The sequence below is a fragment of the Salmo salar genome, chromosome ssa02, assembly GCF_905237065.1.
Source record: "Salmo salar chromosome ssa02, Ssal_v3.1, whole genome shotgun sequence".
NCBI lineage: Eukaryota > Metazoa > Chordata > Actinopteri > Salmoniformes > Salmonidae > Salmo > Salmo salar.
Genome location: NC_059443.1, coordinates 74,279,041 through 74,294,987, shown reverse-complemented (window position 1 = coordinate 74,294,987; position 15,947 = coordinate 74,279,041). Strand labels below are relative to the sequence as shown.

The 15,947-nt window shown below is 43.4% G+C and overlaps 1 protein-coding gene across 4 annotated transcripts in view; it reads right to left on the bottom strand.

Moving 5' to 3' along the window:
- The window catches only part of LOC106593274 (dynamin-2), a 52,046-nt gene extending 39,236 nt beyond the window's left edge, over nt 1-12,810 (bottom strand). For all 4 annotated transcript variants that reach the window (XM_045709895.1, XM_045709897.1, XM_045709896.1 and 1 more), the window contains exons 1-4: nt 12,335-12,810; nt 8,528-8,601; nt 5,171-5,320; nt 422-522 (exon numbers count right to left, since the gene is read on the bottom strand). In XM_045709895.1, coding sequence (XP_045565851.1) covers nt 422-522; nt 5,171-5,320; nt 8,528-8,601; nt 12,335-12,495 — 486 coding nt within the window. In that variant the 5' untranslated portion in view covers nt 12,496-12,810. The remainder of the gene's footprint in view (nt 1-421; nt 523-5,170; nt 5,321-8,527; nt 8,602-12,334) is intronic.
- Nucleotides 12,811-15,947: the final 3,137 nt, after the last annotated feature.

The window sequence follows — 15,947 nt, the reverse complement described above, 5'->3', positions numbered from 1 at the left end:
TACCCCCTTTCCCTTTAACATATACGTAGTTACCCCCTTTCCCTTTAACATATACTTAGTTACTTGAACATGTACTTTGTTACTCTTTGGATATGAATTACACACAACATAGAATATATACTATATTACTTTAATATTTAATGAGTAGGTATGTCCAAACTTTTGACTGGTCCTGTGTTATCTGCATCAGAAACACAGGTAACTGACTGCCTGAAACGTTCTAACCCAAAGTGAAGACATTTCAGGCTGAGGAGTGAGTTTCAATCACTCAATCCCCTTCTGTTATCCACTGAATAGAGAATAGGGTGCCATCTGGTCAAAAGTAGTGCACTATCTAGGGAATAGGGTGCCATTCTAGTCAAAAGTAGTGCACTATCTAGGGAATAGGGTGCCAGTTGGGACCGTAACCACAGTCTCTGACCTGCATCAGCATGTCTCTGATCTGGTGCTCGATGTCGATTGGCTGGTCTCCCACCGCTACCTTAGTCATCCCTGGTAGATCTATAAGAGTCAGGTTTAACACTGAGGAGGGAGGAGGGAGGGAGGGAGAGGAGGGATGGGAGGAGGGAGGGATGGGGTAGGGAGGGATGGAGGGGGAGAGCGGGAGAGGAGGAGGAGGTGGAGGGAGGGAGGGAGGGAGGAGGGTGGGGGGGTATGGAGGGGGAGAGCATGAGAGGAGGAAGGAGAGGGACAGAGGGAGGAGGGAGGAGGGAGGAGGGAGGGATGGAGGGGAGAGCGGGAGAAGAGGAGGAGGTGGAGAGAGGGAGAGAGGAGGAGGGAGGGAGGGAGGGAGGGGGAGGGATGGAGGGGAAGAGTGGGAGAGGAGGAGGAGGTGGAGGGAGGAAGGAGAGGGAGAGAGGAAGGGAGGGGGAGGGAGGGAAAGAGGAGGGTGGGAGGAGGGACGGATGGAGAGTGGGAAGCAGGGAGGACCAAGGAGTGAGGGAGGGACAGAGAGAGAGGGAGAGATTAAACGATTCAATTCAAATGGAAAATGTATTTGCTCATTGCTCATCAATCTACAGAGATGGAGGTTTACACAGTAACGAGGGTGTTCACAAAGGGGTGTAGATGGGCCTTGGGATGAGAGATGTGTACCTAACCTGGACCGAGAGATGTGTACCTAACCTGGCCTGAGAGATGTGTACCTAACCTGACCTGGGAGATGTGTACCTAACCTGACCTGGGAGATGTGTACTGAACCTGACCTGGGAGATGTGTACTGAACCTGACCTGAGAGATGTGTACCTAACCTGACCTGAGAGATGTGTACCTAACCTGACCTGAGAGATGTGTACCTAACCTGACCTGGGAGATGTGTACCTAACCTGACCTGGGAGATGTGTACCTAACCTGACCACTGACTGTAGCAGAACATAGGATGTCATTGGAGATGTTGGTGGCTAGAAAACCATGGGAGACTGGTAGGGACTATCTGATAGACTCAGTCCTAGATATATCAGTGAACCACCACCAAACTCCAGTGAACCATGGAAGCAATAGGAGATCAGGAACAGGAGACAGAGTCAATGCAATAGCTATTCTCAAGCCAGTCGCTATAGTAACGGCATGGAACTAGACGATAGTAACGGCATGGAACTAGACGATAGTAACGGCATGGAACTAGACGATAGTAACGGCATGGAACTAGACGATAGTAACGGCATGGAACTAGACGATAGTAACGGCATGGAACTAGACGATAGTAACGGCATGGAACTAGACGATAGTAACGGCATGGAACTAGACGATAGTAACGGCATGGAACTAGACGATAGTAACGGCATGGAACTAGACGATAGTAACGGCATGGAACTAGACGATAGTAACGGCATGGAACTAGACGATAGTAACGGCATGGAACTAGACGATAGTAACGGCATGGAACTAGACGATAGTAACGGCATGGAACTAGACGATAGTAACGGCATGGAACTAGACGATAGTAACGGCATGGAACTAGACGATAGTAACGGCATGGAACTAGACGATAGTAACGGCATGGAACTAGACGATAGTAACGGCATGGAACTAGACGATAGTAACGGCATGGAACTAGACGATAGTAACGGCATGGAACTAGACGATAGTAACGGCATGGAACTAGACGATAGTAACGGCATGGAACTAGACGATAGTAACGGCATGGAACTAGACGATAGTAACGGCATGGAACTAGACGATAGTAACGGCATGGAACTAGACGATAGTAACGGCATGGAACTAGACGATAGTAACGGCATGGAACTAGACGATAGTAACGGCATGGAACTAGACGATAGTAACGGCATGGAACTAGACGATAGTAACGGCATGGAACTAGACGATAGTAACGGCATGGAACTAGACTATAGTAACGGCATGGAACTAGACTATAGTAACGGCATGGAACTAGACTATAGTAACAACATGGAACTAGACTATAGTAACAACATGGAACTAGACTATAGTAACAACATGGAACTAGACTATAGTAACAACATGGAACTAGACTATAGTAACAACATGGAACTAGACTATAGTAACAGCATGGAACTAGACTATAGTAACAGCATGGAACTAGACTATAGTAACGGCATGGAACTAGACTATAGTAACGACATGGAACTAGACTATAGTAACGACATGGAACTAGACTATAGTAACGACATGGAACTAGACTATAGTAACGACATGGAACTAGACTATAGTAACAACATGGAACTAGACTATAGTAACAACATGGAACTAGACTATAGTAACAACATGGAACTAGACTATAGTAACAACATGGAACTAGACTATAGTAACAACATGGAACTAGACTCTGGCGCAAATGAGGGGTATTTTGAAGTATGCATCATGGGTCGTGTTAATGGTAGCAGGGTTTACCTTGGTAGCATTGCTGGGATATCACCTTCTGAGGGCATTTGATGTTGAAACGTATTTACAGTGCCGATTTACCTCAGGATGAGGTAACCCACTATCAGGTGACCATGGAGGAGGAGATGGGGAGCAAAGTGAATATAATATGGCATTAGATCACCTTTTGTAACCTGTGGCTGAATGGGGGAAGACTGGATGAAAGCATGAGGAGGTTTTTTAGGTCCTTCATTTTTGTGGGACCCAGCAAAACAATATCCCGAAGGCATAGAGTCAGGCCAAGAGAGAGTGGGAATCGTCATGTTATCAAATGTAGTTTTTTTCTTGGCATATATAATTATGCATAGTTTAAGGCATTATTAATACTTGTTATGTTTTGTGTTTCTTTTGCTTTCAAGTCTTGTGCGATCACTCTCTTAGGAACCCAAAGGAGGAAATGGAGGAAGTCAAAAGCTCCAGCTGAAAAGGAGGAAGTCAAAAGCTCCAGCTGAAATGTCATTATCAGTTGTCCGACGAGAGATGGAAATAAGAGTGTCCATAGAGTAATTACAGATCAGAGGGCATTAGTCTTGGAGGTGTAAACAAAATAATCAACCGTGAAAGTTAATCATGTGTTATTTTCTGTTCATTTATAAGTCATTTCAAAGTTTATGTGATGTTGAACAGTATGGAAATACTATTCAAAAAGGAGGGACTGTTGGGTTGTAGTTTGAAATACTTGCTATACTATTTCTTTATTTAACCAGGTAGGCTAGTTGAGAACAAGTTCTCATTTACAACTGCGACCTGGCCAAGATAAAGCAAAGCAGTGCGACAGAAACACAGAGTTACACATGGAATAAACAAACGTACAGTCAATAACACAATAGAAAAAAAGGAAGTCTATATACAGTGTGTGCAAATGGTGTGAGGAGGTAAGGCAATAGGCCGTAGTAGCAAAGTAATTACAATTTAGCAGATTAACACTGGAGTGACAGCTGAGCAGATGATAATGAGCAGATGATGGTGTGTAAGTAGTGATACTGGTGTGCAAAAGAGCAGCAAAGTAAATAAAAACAATATGGGGATGAGGTAGGTAGATTGGATGGGCTATTTACAGATGGACTATGTACAGCTGCAGCGATCGGTTAGCTGCTCAGATAGCTGATGTTTAAAGTTAGTGAGGGAAATGTAAGTCTCCAGCTTCTGCGATTTTTGCAATTCGTTCCAGTCACTGGCAGCAGAGAACTGGAAGGAAAGGCGGCCAAAGGAGGTGTTGGCTTTGGGGATGACCAGTGAGATATACCTGCTGGAGCGTGTGCTATGGTTGGGTGTTGTTATCGTGACCAGTGAGCTGAGATAAGGCAGAGCTTTACCTTGCAAGACATAGATGACCTGGAGCCAGTGGGTCTGGCGACGAATATGTAGCGAGGGCCAGCCGACTAGAGCATACAGGTCGCAGTGGTGGGTAGTATATGGGGCTTTGGTGACAAAATGGATGGCACTGTGATAGATTACATCCAATTTGCTGAGTAGAGTATTGGAAGCTATTTTGTAGATGACATCGCCGAAGTCGAGGATCGGTAGGATAGTCAGTTTTACTAGGGTAAGTTTGGCGGCATGAGTGAAGGAGGCTTTGCTGCGAAATAGGAAGCCGATTCTAGATTTGATTTTGGATTGGAGATATTTGATGGAAAGTTTACAGTCTAGCCAGACACCTAGGTATTTGTAGTTGTCCACGTATTCTAGGTCAGAACCGTCCAGAGTAGTGTGCTAGTCGGATGCTAGTCGGGCGGGCGGGTACGGGGAGCAATCGTTTGAAAAGCATGCATTTGGTTTTACTAGCGTTTAAGAGCAGTTGGAGGCCACGGAAGGAGTGTTGTATGGCATTGAAGCTAGAAGTTAATGGTTACGGTCACTGATAAGGTTGGATAGCTGTGGATTAGTGAGGAATGTGGGCCGAGGTCAGGTCAGATGAAGGGAGAAGGAACAGTTTTATTAAACACGTCACTTGACTTCCTGCCTAGCAACATAGATGTAGTGTTTAGAGGTGCAAGCAGAAGACTCTGTCTGAAGGAGGGTATAAATACTGGTGCTGCTGGAAACTTTGTCTTGTGCAGCTGTTTGACCCAGTGGGTGAATACATTTGGTTTGAGCTTTGACTAGTTGTCTATTAGTTGTTCACTCTGTTTATCAGAACCTAACAAAGCATAACTGCATTCAGGACTGTGTGCTTTGTATTTTCGTGTGTGACTGTTTGCATGCGTCTGTGCTTGAACATATGTCCATGAGTCTCTCTCGCTCGTGTGTGTGTGTGTGTGTGTGTGTGTACCATTAGGGGAATAGACTCGGAGGTTAATGGGAACAGCAGAGATTCCCTTATTGGACCCAGTGATGCGATCAGTCTCGGCCTCAATCTCCAAACGCACCTCATCAAAGTCCACAAACTTACGACCTTTACAATGAAGGAACTCAGCATACTCTGTTATTAAGGACAGAAGGATGGAGAGAGAGAGAGAGAGAGAGAGAGAGAGAGAGAGAGAGAGAGAGAGAGAGAGAGAGAGAGAGAGAGAGAGAGAGAGAGAGAGAGAGAGAGAGAGAGAGAGAGAGAGAAGAGGTTCAATCGAGAGAGAAAACATCTGTAAGTCACCACAAAAACAAAGCATGTCATGACTTGCATTTACATTTTACATTTAAGTCATTTAGCAGACGCTCTTATCCAGAGCGACTTACAAATTGGTGCATTCACCTTATGATATCCAGTGGAACAACCTCTTTACAATAGTGCATCTAAATCTTTTAAGGGGGGGGTTAGAAGGATTACTTTATCCTATCCTAGGTATTCCTTAAAGAGGTGGGGTTTCAGGTGTCTCCGGAAGGTGGTGATTGACTCCGCTGTCCTGGCGTCGTGAGGGAGCTTGTTCCACCATTGGGGTGCCAGAGCAGCGAACAGTTTTGACTGGGCTGAGCGGGAACTGTGCTTCCTCAGAGGTAGGGGGGCCAGCAGGCCAGAGGTGGATGAACGCAATGCCCTCGTTTGGGTGTAGGGACTGATCAGAGCCTGAAGGTACGGAGGTGCCGTTCCCCTCACGGCTCCGTAGGCACTTGTTTGTGAGAGACTTCAGAAAGTATTCACACAACTTGACTTTTTCCACATTTTGTTGTGTTACAGCTTGAATTTAAAATGGATTAAATTCAGACTGTGTTACTGGCCTACACACAATACCCCAGAATGTCAAATTTGAGTTGTTTTTAGAAGTTTTGACAAATTAATTAAAAATGAAAAGCTGAAATGTCTTGAGTCAATAAGTATTCAACCCCTGTGTTATGGGGAGTCTAAATAAGTTCAGGAGTAGAAATGTGTTAACAAGTCTCATAATAAGTTGTATGGACTCACTCTGTGTGCAATAATAGTGTTTGACATGATTTTTGAATGACTACCTCATCTTTGTACCCCACACATACAATTATCTTTAAGGTCCCTCAGTCGAGCAGTGAACCTGGTTCAAACTGCTTTCCAACAGACACTGGGAGACAAATTCACCTTTCAGCAGGACAATAACCTAAAACACAAGGCCAAATATACACTGGAGTTGCTTACCAAGACGACATTAAATGTTCCTGTCTGGCCTATTTACAGTTTTGACTTAAATCAACTTGAACATCTCTGGCAAGACTTGAAAATGGCTGTCTAGCAATGGTCAACAACCAACCTGACAGACCTTGATTATTATGGAAGCTATTTTGGTCAAGATGGGGGATTTTTAGACAAGGTCCATTCTAGAGTTCTAAGGTGATTTTTAGACAAGGTCCATTCTAGAGTTCTAAGGTGATTTTTAGACAAGGTCCATTCTAGAGAGTTCTAAGGTGATTTTTAGACAGGGTCCATTCTAGAGTTCTAAGGTGATTTTAAGACAGGGTCCATTCTAGAGTTCTAAGGTGATTTTTAGACAGGGTCCATTCTAGAGTTCTAAGGTGATTTTAAGACAGGGTCCATTCTAGAGTTCTAAGGTGATTTTAAGACAGGGTCCATTCTAGAGTTCTAAGGTGATTTTTAGACAGGGTCCATTCTAGAGTTCTAAGGTGATTTTAAGACAGGGTCCATTCTAGAGTTCTAAGGTGATTTTAAGACAGGGTCCATTCTAGAGTTCTAAGGTGATTTTTAGACAGGGTCCATTCTAGAGTTCTAAGGTAATTTTTAGACAGGGTCCATTCTAGAGAGTTCTAAGGTGATTTTTAGACAGGGTCCATTCTAGAGAGTTCTAAGATGATTTTTAGACAGGGTCCATTCTAGAGAGTTCTAAGATGATTTTTAGACAGGGTCCATTCTAGAGTTCTAAGGTGATTTTAAGACAGGGTCCATTCTAGAGTTCTAAGGTGATTTTTAGACAGGGTCCATTCTAGAGTTCTAAGGTGATTTTTAGACAGGGTCCATTCTAGAGTTCTAAGGTAATTTTTAGACAGGGTCCATTCTAGAGAGTTCTAAGGTGATTTTTAGACAGGGTCCATCCTAGAGTTCTAAGGTGATTTTTAGACAGGGTCCATTCTAGAGTTCTAAGGTGATTTTTAGACAGGGTCCATTCTAGAGTTCTAAGGTGATTTTTAGACAGGGTCCATTCAAGAGTTCTAAGGTGATTTTTAGACAGGGTCCATTCAAGAGTTCTAAGGTGATTTTTAGACAGGGTCCATTCTAGAGTTCTAAGGTGATTTTTAGACAGGGTCCATTCTAGAGTTCTAAGGTGATTTTTAGACAGGGTCCATTCTAGAGTTCTAAGGTGATTTTTAGACAGGGTCCATTCTGAGAGTTCTAAGGTGATTTTTAGACAGGGTCCATTCTAGAGAGTTCTAAGGTGATTTTTAGACAGGGTCCATTCTAGAGAGTTCTAAGATGATTTTTAGACAGGGTCCATTCTAGAGAGTTCTAAGATGATTTTTAGACAGGGTCCATTCTAGAGTTCTAAGGTGATTTTTAGACAGGGTCCATTCTAGAGTTCTAAGGTGATTTTTAGACAGGGTCCATTCTAGAGTTCTAAGGTGATTTTTAGACAGGGTCCATTCTAGAGTTCTAAGGTAATTTTTAGACAGGGTCCATTCTAGAGAGTTCTAAGGTGATTTTTAGACAGGGTCCATTCTAGAGTTCTAAGGTGATTTTTAGACAGGGTCCATTCTAGAGTTCTAAGGTGATTTTTAGACAGGGTCCATTCAAGAGTTCTAAGGTGATTTTTAGACAGGGTCCATTCTAGAGTTCTAAGGTGATTTTTAGACAGGGTCCATTCTAGAGTTCTAAGGTGATTTTTGGACAGGGTCCATTCTAGAGTTCTAAGGTGATTTTTGGACAGGGTCCATTCTAGAGTTCTAAGGTGATTTTTAGACAGGGTCCATTCTAGAGTTCTAAGGTGATTTTTAGACAGAATCCATTCTAGAGTTCTAAGGTGATTTTTAGACAGGGTCCATTCTAGAGTCATTCTATGGTGAGATCAGTTTTCTACATTTCTCCCTCATTCTCCTTTACTGATACTTTATCATAACATGTCTTCATGTGTCTTCGTCTGTGTGTGAGTGTGCTTGTTTGTGTGCTTATGTGTGTGTGTGTGTGAGTGTGCTTGTTTGTGTGCTTATGTGTGTGCTTATGTGTGTGTGTGTGCATTCCTGTGTGTGTGTGCGTGCGTGCGTGCGTGCGTGAATCCACCTGCTTGGTTGTTGACCAGTTTAAGGACGAGAGGTCTGCGGGTCACAATACCAGAGCCTCGGGGCAGAAAGTCCCTTGAAGAAACACAGATTATTTAACACACACACACACACACACACACACACACACACACACACACACACACACACACACACACACACACACACACACACACACACACACACACACACACAGTGAGATCACTCAGTGATTTCCATAACATGTTCACTGTTAATAATTGTTCATCACACTCTTAGCATTTCTTTTCTATCTAGAACCTAAAAGGGTTATTCAGCTGTCCCCAGAGGAGAACCCTTTGTTCTAAGAGTGTCCACTTTTTTTAATGTAACATTGTGCTTTGGCACTATCATCAATACGTCATGCCAACAAAGCTAATTGAAATTGAATTGAGAGAGAGGGAAAAACAGTGAGAGAAAAAAGAGAGAGAGATACAGGGAGAGAATGAGAGGGGGAGATTGAGGGAGAGAGATAAAGGGAAAGAGAGAGATACAGGGAGAGAATGAGAGGGGGAGATTGAGGGAGAGAGATAAAGGGAAAGAGAGAGATACAGGGAGAGAATGAGAGGGGGAGATTGAGGGAGAGAGATAAAGGGAAAGAGAGAGATACAGGGAGAGAGAGAGATACAGGGAGAGAATGAGAGGGGGAGATTGAGGGAGAGAGATAAAGGGAAAGAGAGAGATACAGGGAGAGAATGAGAGGGGGAGATTGAGGGAGAGAGATAAAGGGAAAGAGAGAGACCGAGAGAGATAGAAATAGGTCATTTGACTCTCAATACGATGGAAATCAAATCATTTGCATCAACCCAGGGCCCTGAAAGCTGTGTGTGTGTGTGTGTGTGTGTGTGTGTGTGTGTGTGTGTGTTAAATCCAGGACAGTAAGGGGGAGGGGAAGACGGACAGTCAAGTTTCTCCCAACCAACCACTATTGCACACACACACAGTATTTTAGGGCTGACCCCAATTAGTTGACTGGTCGATTGTTTGGTCGTTAGGCTGTTGGTTGACCAAGATTGTTTTAGTCGAGCAGTAACAAATACATATATATTTGCACCCATCTCAGGGCACTAATCCATTGCGGAGGCCTAGACTAAAAGCCTATTTATACTTGATCCGAAAATATGGTCAGAGGCTCCATATGGAGGATGTGACGCAATTGCGGAGCCTCCAGAGGCCAAACGGCGCTCCCTACCGCATCGCCATGCGCCTCCCAAATGTTGTACCAATGCCGAGGGCTCTGTACAGCTCTGCATTGACATGATTGGTTGACGGTAGGTGGGGGGGGGGCGGTGACATCCTGTAGAAAACACAAACTCACTTCCTTGACAACAGCTCTGCACTGCTCTGCCAAGTGCAAGAAGCATGAATGCCCTGACTTCTCCTGAGGCAGTATCACCATAAATGCTGCATGGCCAATGCAGAAGTCAGATTGACCATGCAGCGCCCAGACGCACAATGTACTTCTCTCTGCAGAATGCGCTCTCTCCCGCCAATTTGTGAACATTGTTTCATAACTTCATTGTGTGAATTGTTTGCGTCTGATTGTTAGTGTCTATCAATTCTCCATTATATATACATTTCACCAATAGTACATTTACTGTTAATTGCTATCATTTCTAATCTACAATGCTTGTTACTTTGGTTACGGTCATTTCTGTTCATGTATTCAATATAAAAAAAATGATCAGGAGATTTTCTACCTGCAGGCTGCAATGTTTTTATTTGTTGGCTTTATGTAGACTATATTTACATAGTTGACAATGGCAATATAAGTTACTTTTTAGGTTTGTATCATTTTCATTTAGATTTGGATAGAATGTTGATTAACCACATGACAATGATTTAGAGATATGAAGACGTTATTACAAATGAAATGAAACCATAACTGGCACGCAGATCGGTAGAAATGGTAAGATAAATTGGTATTCCACATGAGAAAGGTGGCAACTTCAGGAGAGTAAAGTCAGAATCTGGGAAAGGTAGCAACTTCAGGAGAGTAAAGTCAGAATCTGGGAAAGGTAGAAACTTCAGGAGAGTAAAGTCAGAATCTGGGAAAGGTAGAAACTTCAGGAGAGTAAAGTCAGAATCTGGGAAAGGTAGAAACTTCAGGAGAGTAAAGTCAGAATCTGGGAAAGGTAGAAACTTCAGGAGAGTAAAGTCAGAATCTGGGAAAGGTAGAAACTTCAGGAGAGTAAAGTCAGAATCTGGGAAAGGTAGAAACTTCAGGAGAGTAAAGTCAGAATCTGGGAAAGGTAGAAACTTCAGGAGAGTAAAGTCAGAATCTGGGAAAGGTAGAAACTTCAGGAGAGTAAAGTCAGAATCTGGGAAAGGTAGAAACTTCAGGAGAGTAAAGTCAGAATCTGGGAAAGGTAGAAACTTCAGGAGAGTAAAGTCAGAATCTGGGAAAGGTAGAAACTTCAGGAGAGTAAAGTCAGAATCTGGGAAAGGTAGAAACTTCAGGAGAGTAAAGGAGGAGAATATACAACTTTCAGGCGACCAAGATTGTTTTTAGTCGGGGACAGCCCTAACAAACACACACACACACACACACACACACACACACACACACACACAGGTGGGGGGTACTCCCTTTAAGAGTGTGCTCCTAATCTCAGCTCGTTACCTGTATAAAAGACACCTGGGTGCCAGAAATCTTTCTGATTGAGAGGGGTCAAATACTTATTTCCCTCATTAAAATGCAAATCAATTTATAACATTTTTGACATGCATTTTTCTGGATTTTTTTGTTGTTATTCTGTCTCTCACTGTTCAAATAAACCTACCATTAAAATTATAGACTGATCAGTTCTTTGTCAGTGGGCAAACGTACAAAATCAGCAGGGGATCAAATACTTTTTTCCCCCTCACTGTACATACATACATCACTTCTTCCTAACTGTTTAGCCCTGACCAAGCAGGCAGGAAGGAAGAGAGTGATCACTCTACATCCCAAATGGAACCCTATTCCCTATGTAGTGCACTACTATTGATTAGGGCAAATAGGGTGTAGTGCACTACATAGGGAATAGGATGCTATTTCGAATACAGACCGTACGTTGACCCCTAGACTTATTGCAACCACCACACACACAACCGTCCACCAGAGATGACGTCACAGCTTATGACATCACCACCCAGCCACCCCATCAATGCCCCTACTGTCTATCTCTCTGAGAAACACACAGGCACACAAACAGAAACATACACACAAGAACACATGCACACACAGGATCCATGTTAAAGTTCGATAGGATAGAGGCAATATAACAGACAGACATACTGTGGGTCTATGAGCTGATTACTGTGAGAGCGAGAGAGAGAGACTCTCAGTCTCTTCCCCCCTTTCTCAAACCCCCACTATCTCTCTCCCCCCACCCCACGCCCTTTATCCCTTAATTTTGACAGCTAGTTGCGCAAAGTGCGTAAACTTTATTCGTGAATAAACTCGCTCATCAGAACCGGAAAAAAGACGTGACAACTCGTAGACCCGATGTTGCTTCGTTGGCTACTTTTACGCCATGCAAGGGACGGTATATATAGCACATAACTTGCACTACAAACTTTATGTAAAAAGCCCCAAAGCTCCGCCAGCATGCACCCAACCCTTCACTTTATATAGGTTGACTATCCACCGAAGTCGTACATATATATATGTGTATAGACTTCTATACTCAACCCATAACCCGTTACCCAGCTCTGGTCCAGAGCGTTAGTGCGCGTTCCCTCTTTCACTCATAAATGTATGAACGCGTAATAACGCCAAGGACCAGAGGTAACCATTACTACTCACCTTCCAACGAAATTCTCCAGAACGGAGCTTTTCCCGGCGCTCTGCCCTCCGACCACGGCGATTTGTGGCAGGTCCATGTTGCAGCTCTGGCCGATGCAGCTGAAAGCGTCCTGGAGCTTGTTGATGAGGGGAATAAGGTCTTCCATACCCCGGTTCCCCATGGCTGCTCTTCTCTCCGGCGGGCTCAACTCAGCCTTCTCGAAGAGACAGGGAGGGAGAGAGAGAGTCCGAGAGAGAGATGGGTCGGATCTTTGCGCTCTCTCACTTGCGAACTGGAGTTTCCTTTCACGGAAAAAGCGTAAAAGTCAAGTCGACTGTTAAAACGTGATTGTTGTCAGATTTGGGTTAGGCTCAGTAACTAGATTCTAAATAAGAGGGCTACAGTGACGCGCTATTTAAATGAATAGAAAAGACGGAATAGGAAACTACAGTGATAAAACTTCAGTCAGTCATCATCCGGTCAGGCGACACGCAGACTCTGCTCCAGACCGTGGCTCCGCCTGTCATCCACTTTACATCTCTTCTCATTGGTCATCACAGTGTCTGTCAACGTATAGGAGGTGCCTACTGTATGATTGGTTTTCGTGCGTTGTGAAAATTGACGTTAGACACGCCTCCGTGGACCCGGAAAAGTCCTGCTATTGGCCGCATAGGGTGTCAATCAAATACCCTTCTCCCCGCCCATTCTCAAAAGTTTAGTGCCTTTCTCTCCTTTGCATCCTCTCCATTGACTCCTTTTATTTGACCTTACTTCAACTACACTGATCTGAAAGAGCCGAATAGGTGAAACACACACCAGTTTGTGTCAAAGCTTTATTTCTCTTGAGATAATCAGACAAACTGGAGTGTTGTGTTTAGAGCTAGATGCAAAACAAATCACATTTTATTGGTCACATACACATGGTTAGCAGATGTTATTGCAAGTGTAGTGAAATGCTTGTTCAATCACAAAAATGTGAATAACTAGATCTATTGATACAGTAGCTTACTATACAGCATTGATATTAAGCATTGATATAAAGCATTGACATACAGCATTGTTATAAAGCATTGACTTTATAACAATCACTGATTTAGCAACATAATGTCTCCTATTCAAAGGTAAAGGCCTTTTACAGTACAACACTCCAACAGAACAGAAAAGGAAGTACAGGTACAGGAATATAATCAGTAATCTCCCCACGACAACAATGGGATTATTTAACACACAGAGTAAATTTGACAAACCATAGATTTGATCAACCACAATCATTTACGTCACAAAAATACAATGTCTCGTATTTGAAGTTTAAGGTATTTTATAGCAGCCTACACAACCTGGTCTCAGAGCATTTCGTATTATTCTGTATGTAAATCTGGGTTAGGTGAAGGATTTGCTAGCATGCTAAGTAGTTGAAAAGTTGCTATTTAGCTAAAATGCTAATGTTGTCTGTTGTGAGATTCCAACTCACAACCTTAAAGTTGCTAAATGTTCGCCTTATACGCCCACCTATCCACCCTGACCAATTAGCCTCCTTTCGTTTTTCTCTTATATAACCATCTCTATTATGTAACCAGACCAAACGTAACATGGAAAGTCTTGGATTTACTTACAGAACAATATGAAATGCTCTGAGACCAGGTTGGCCTACAGCACAGAATAGAAAATACAGTCACAGGAATATAATCATTAAAGCTGCAATATGTAACTTTTTTGGGGCGACCTGACCAAATTCATATAGAAATGTTAGTTATAGATCTGTCGTTCTTATCGAAAGCAAGTCTAAGACGCGGTAGATCTGTTCTATGTGCACTATTTCTATGTTTCCCGTTCTTAGAGTTTGTTTTTCACATTCTTAAGTGTCGTTTTTGCATCTTTTACTTTCGGTTTTGTGCACCAGCTTTAAACAGCTAAATATACAATATTTTTGGTTATGGAAAATATATTTCACAGTGGTTTAGATGGTACAGTGATTCTCTGCACTATACTTGCTTGTTTTGTCACATAAACTGAAATTAGGTGAACTATTTAAGCAATAAGACCAGAGGAGGTGTGGTATATGCCCAATATAACACGGCCAAGGGCTGTTCTTACGCACAACGCATCGCGGAGTGCCTAGACACAGCCCTTAGCCGTGGTATATTGGCCAAATATCACAAACCCTGAGGTGCCTTATTGTTATTATAAACTGGTTACCAACGTAATTAGAGCAGTAAAAATAAATGTTTTGCCATACCCGTGATATACGGTCTGATATACCATGGCTGTCAACCAATCAGCATTCATGGCTCGAACCACCCAGTTTATAATAGAATTTTAGCAACCAGGGAATTTCTGCATAGTGTCTATTTCTGAACTCATGATGTCCATATCTGAAGTCAGGATCACTGTCAACAACATTTATCTGTTACAATGTCCATATCTGTAGTCATGATCACCGTCAACAACACCCCATCAGGTCACATGGTTGGGTTAGAACAGGAGTGTGACTGTGTTTCCATGGAGACCCAGGTGTTCCTCCAGGACAAAGGAGGTTACTCTACCTGGCTTAGGGACACTGAAGAGCCCTCATTTCAAACCCTAAACCCTGGGTAGACTCAGTGAATGTGGTCTGGAATGTGTACAAGGGAGTCATTGTGTCAGAGTAGACCTCGTAGAAGGACAGAATGCCAGCTGGCCAGTCCAGAAACACTCCTACTCTGGGGGGTGGAGGGGAGGAGGACAGGCCTTTCTGGGGTTTAGGAGGGTTGATGAGGGGCAGAGCAGGTACACGAGTGACTTCACTATTGTGGTGAGCAGTGTAACGATGCCCAGAGCAGTCCAGACACCAAGTATGTGGACACCTGCTCATCAAACATCTCATTCCAAAATCATGGACATTAATATGATTCCTGAGGTGCTGATCTGTTGCACACTCTACAACCACCGTGATTATTATTATTTGACCCTGCTGGTCATCTATGAACATTTGAACATCTTGGCCATGTTCTGTTATAATCTCCACCAGGCACAGCCAGAAGAGGACTGGCCACCCCTCAGAGCCTGGTTCCTCTCTAGGTTCCTGCCTTTCTAGGGAGTTCTTCCCTAGCCACAGTGCTTCTACATCTGCATTGATTGTTGTTTGGGGTTTTAGGATGGGTTTCTGTATAGCATTTTGTGACATCGGCTGGTGTAAAAAGGGCTTTATAAATACAATTGATTTATTGAAGTAAATGTGATAATATGGAGTTGGACCCCAGATTCGTCCGTCAGACTGCCAGATGGTGAAGCGTGATTCATCACTCCAGAGAACGCGCTTCCACTGCTCCAGAGTCCAATGGCGGAGAGCTTTTCACCACTCCAGCCGACTCTTGGCATTGCGCAAGCTGATGTTAGGCTTGTGTGCAGCTGCTCAGCCATGGAAACCCCTTTCATGAAGCTCCCGACGAACAGTTCTTGTGCTGACATTGCTTCCAGAGGAAGTTTGGGACTCGCTAGTGAGTGTTGCAACCGAGGACAGACAATTTTTATGTAATACGCACTTCAGCACTCTGCGATCCCGTTCTGTGAGATTGTGTGGCCTACCACTTTGTGGCTGAGCCGTTGTTGCTCCTAGATGTTTCCCCTTCACAATAACAGTACTTACGGTTGACC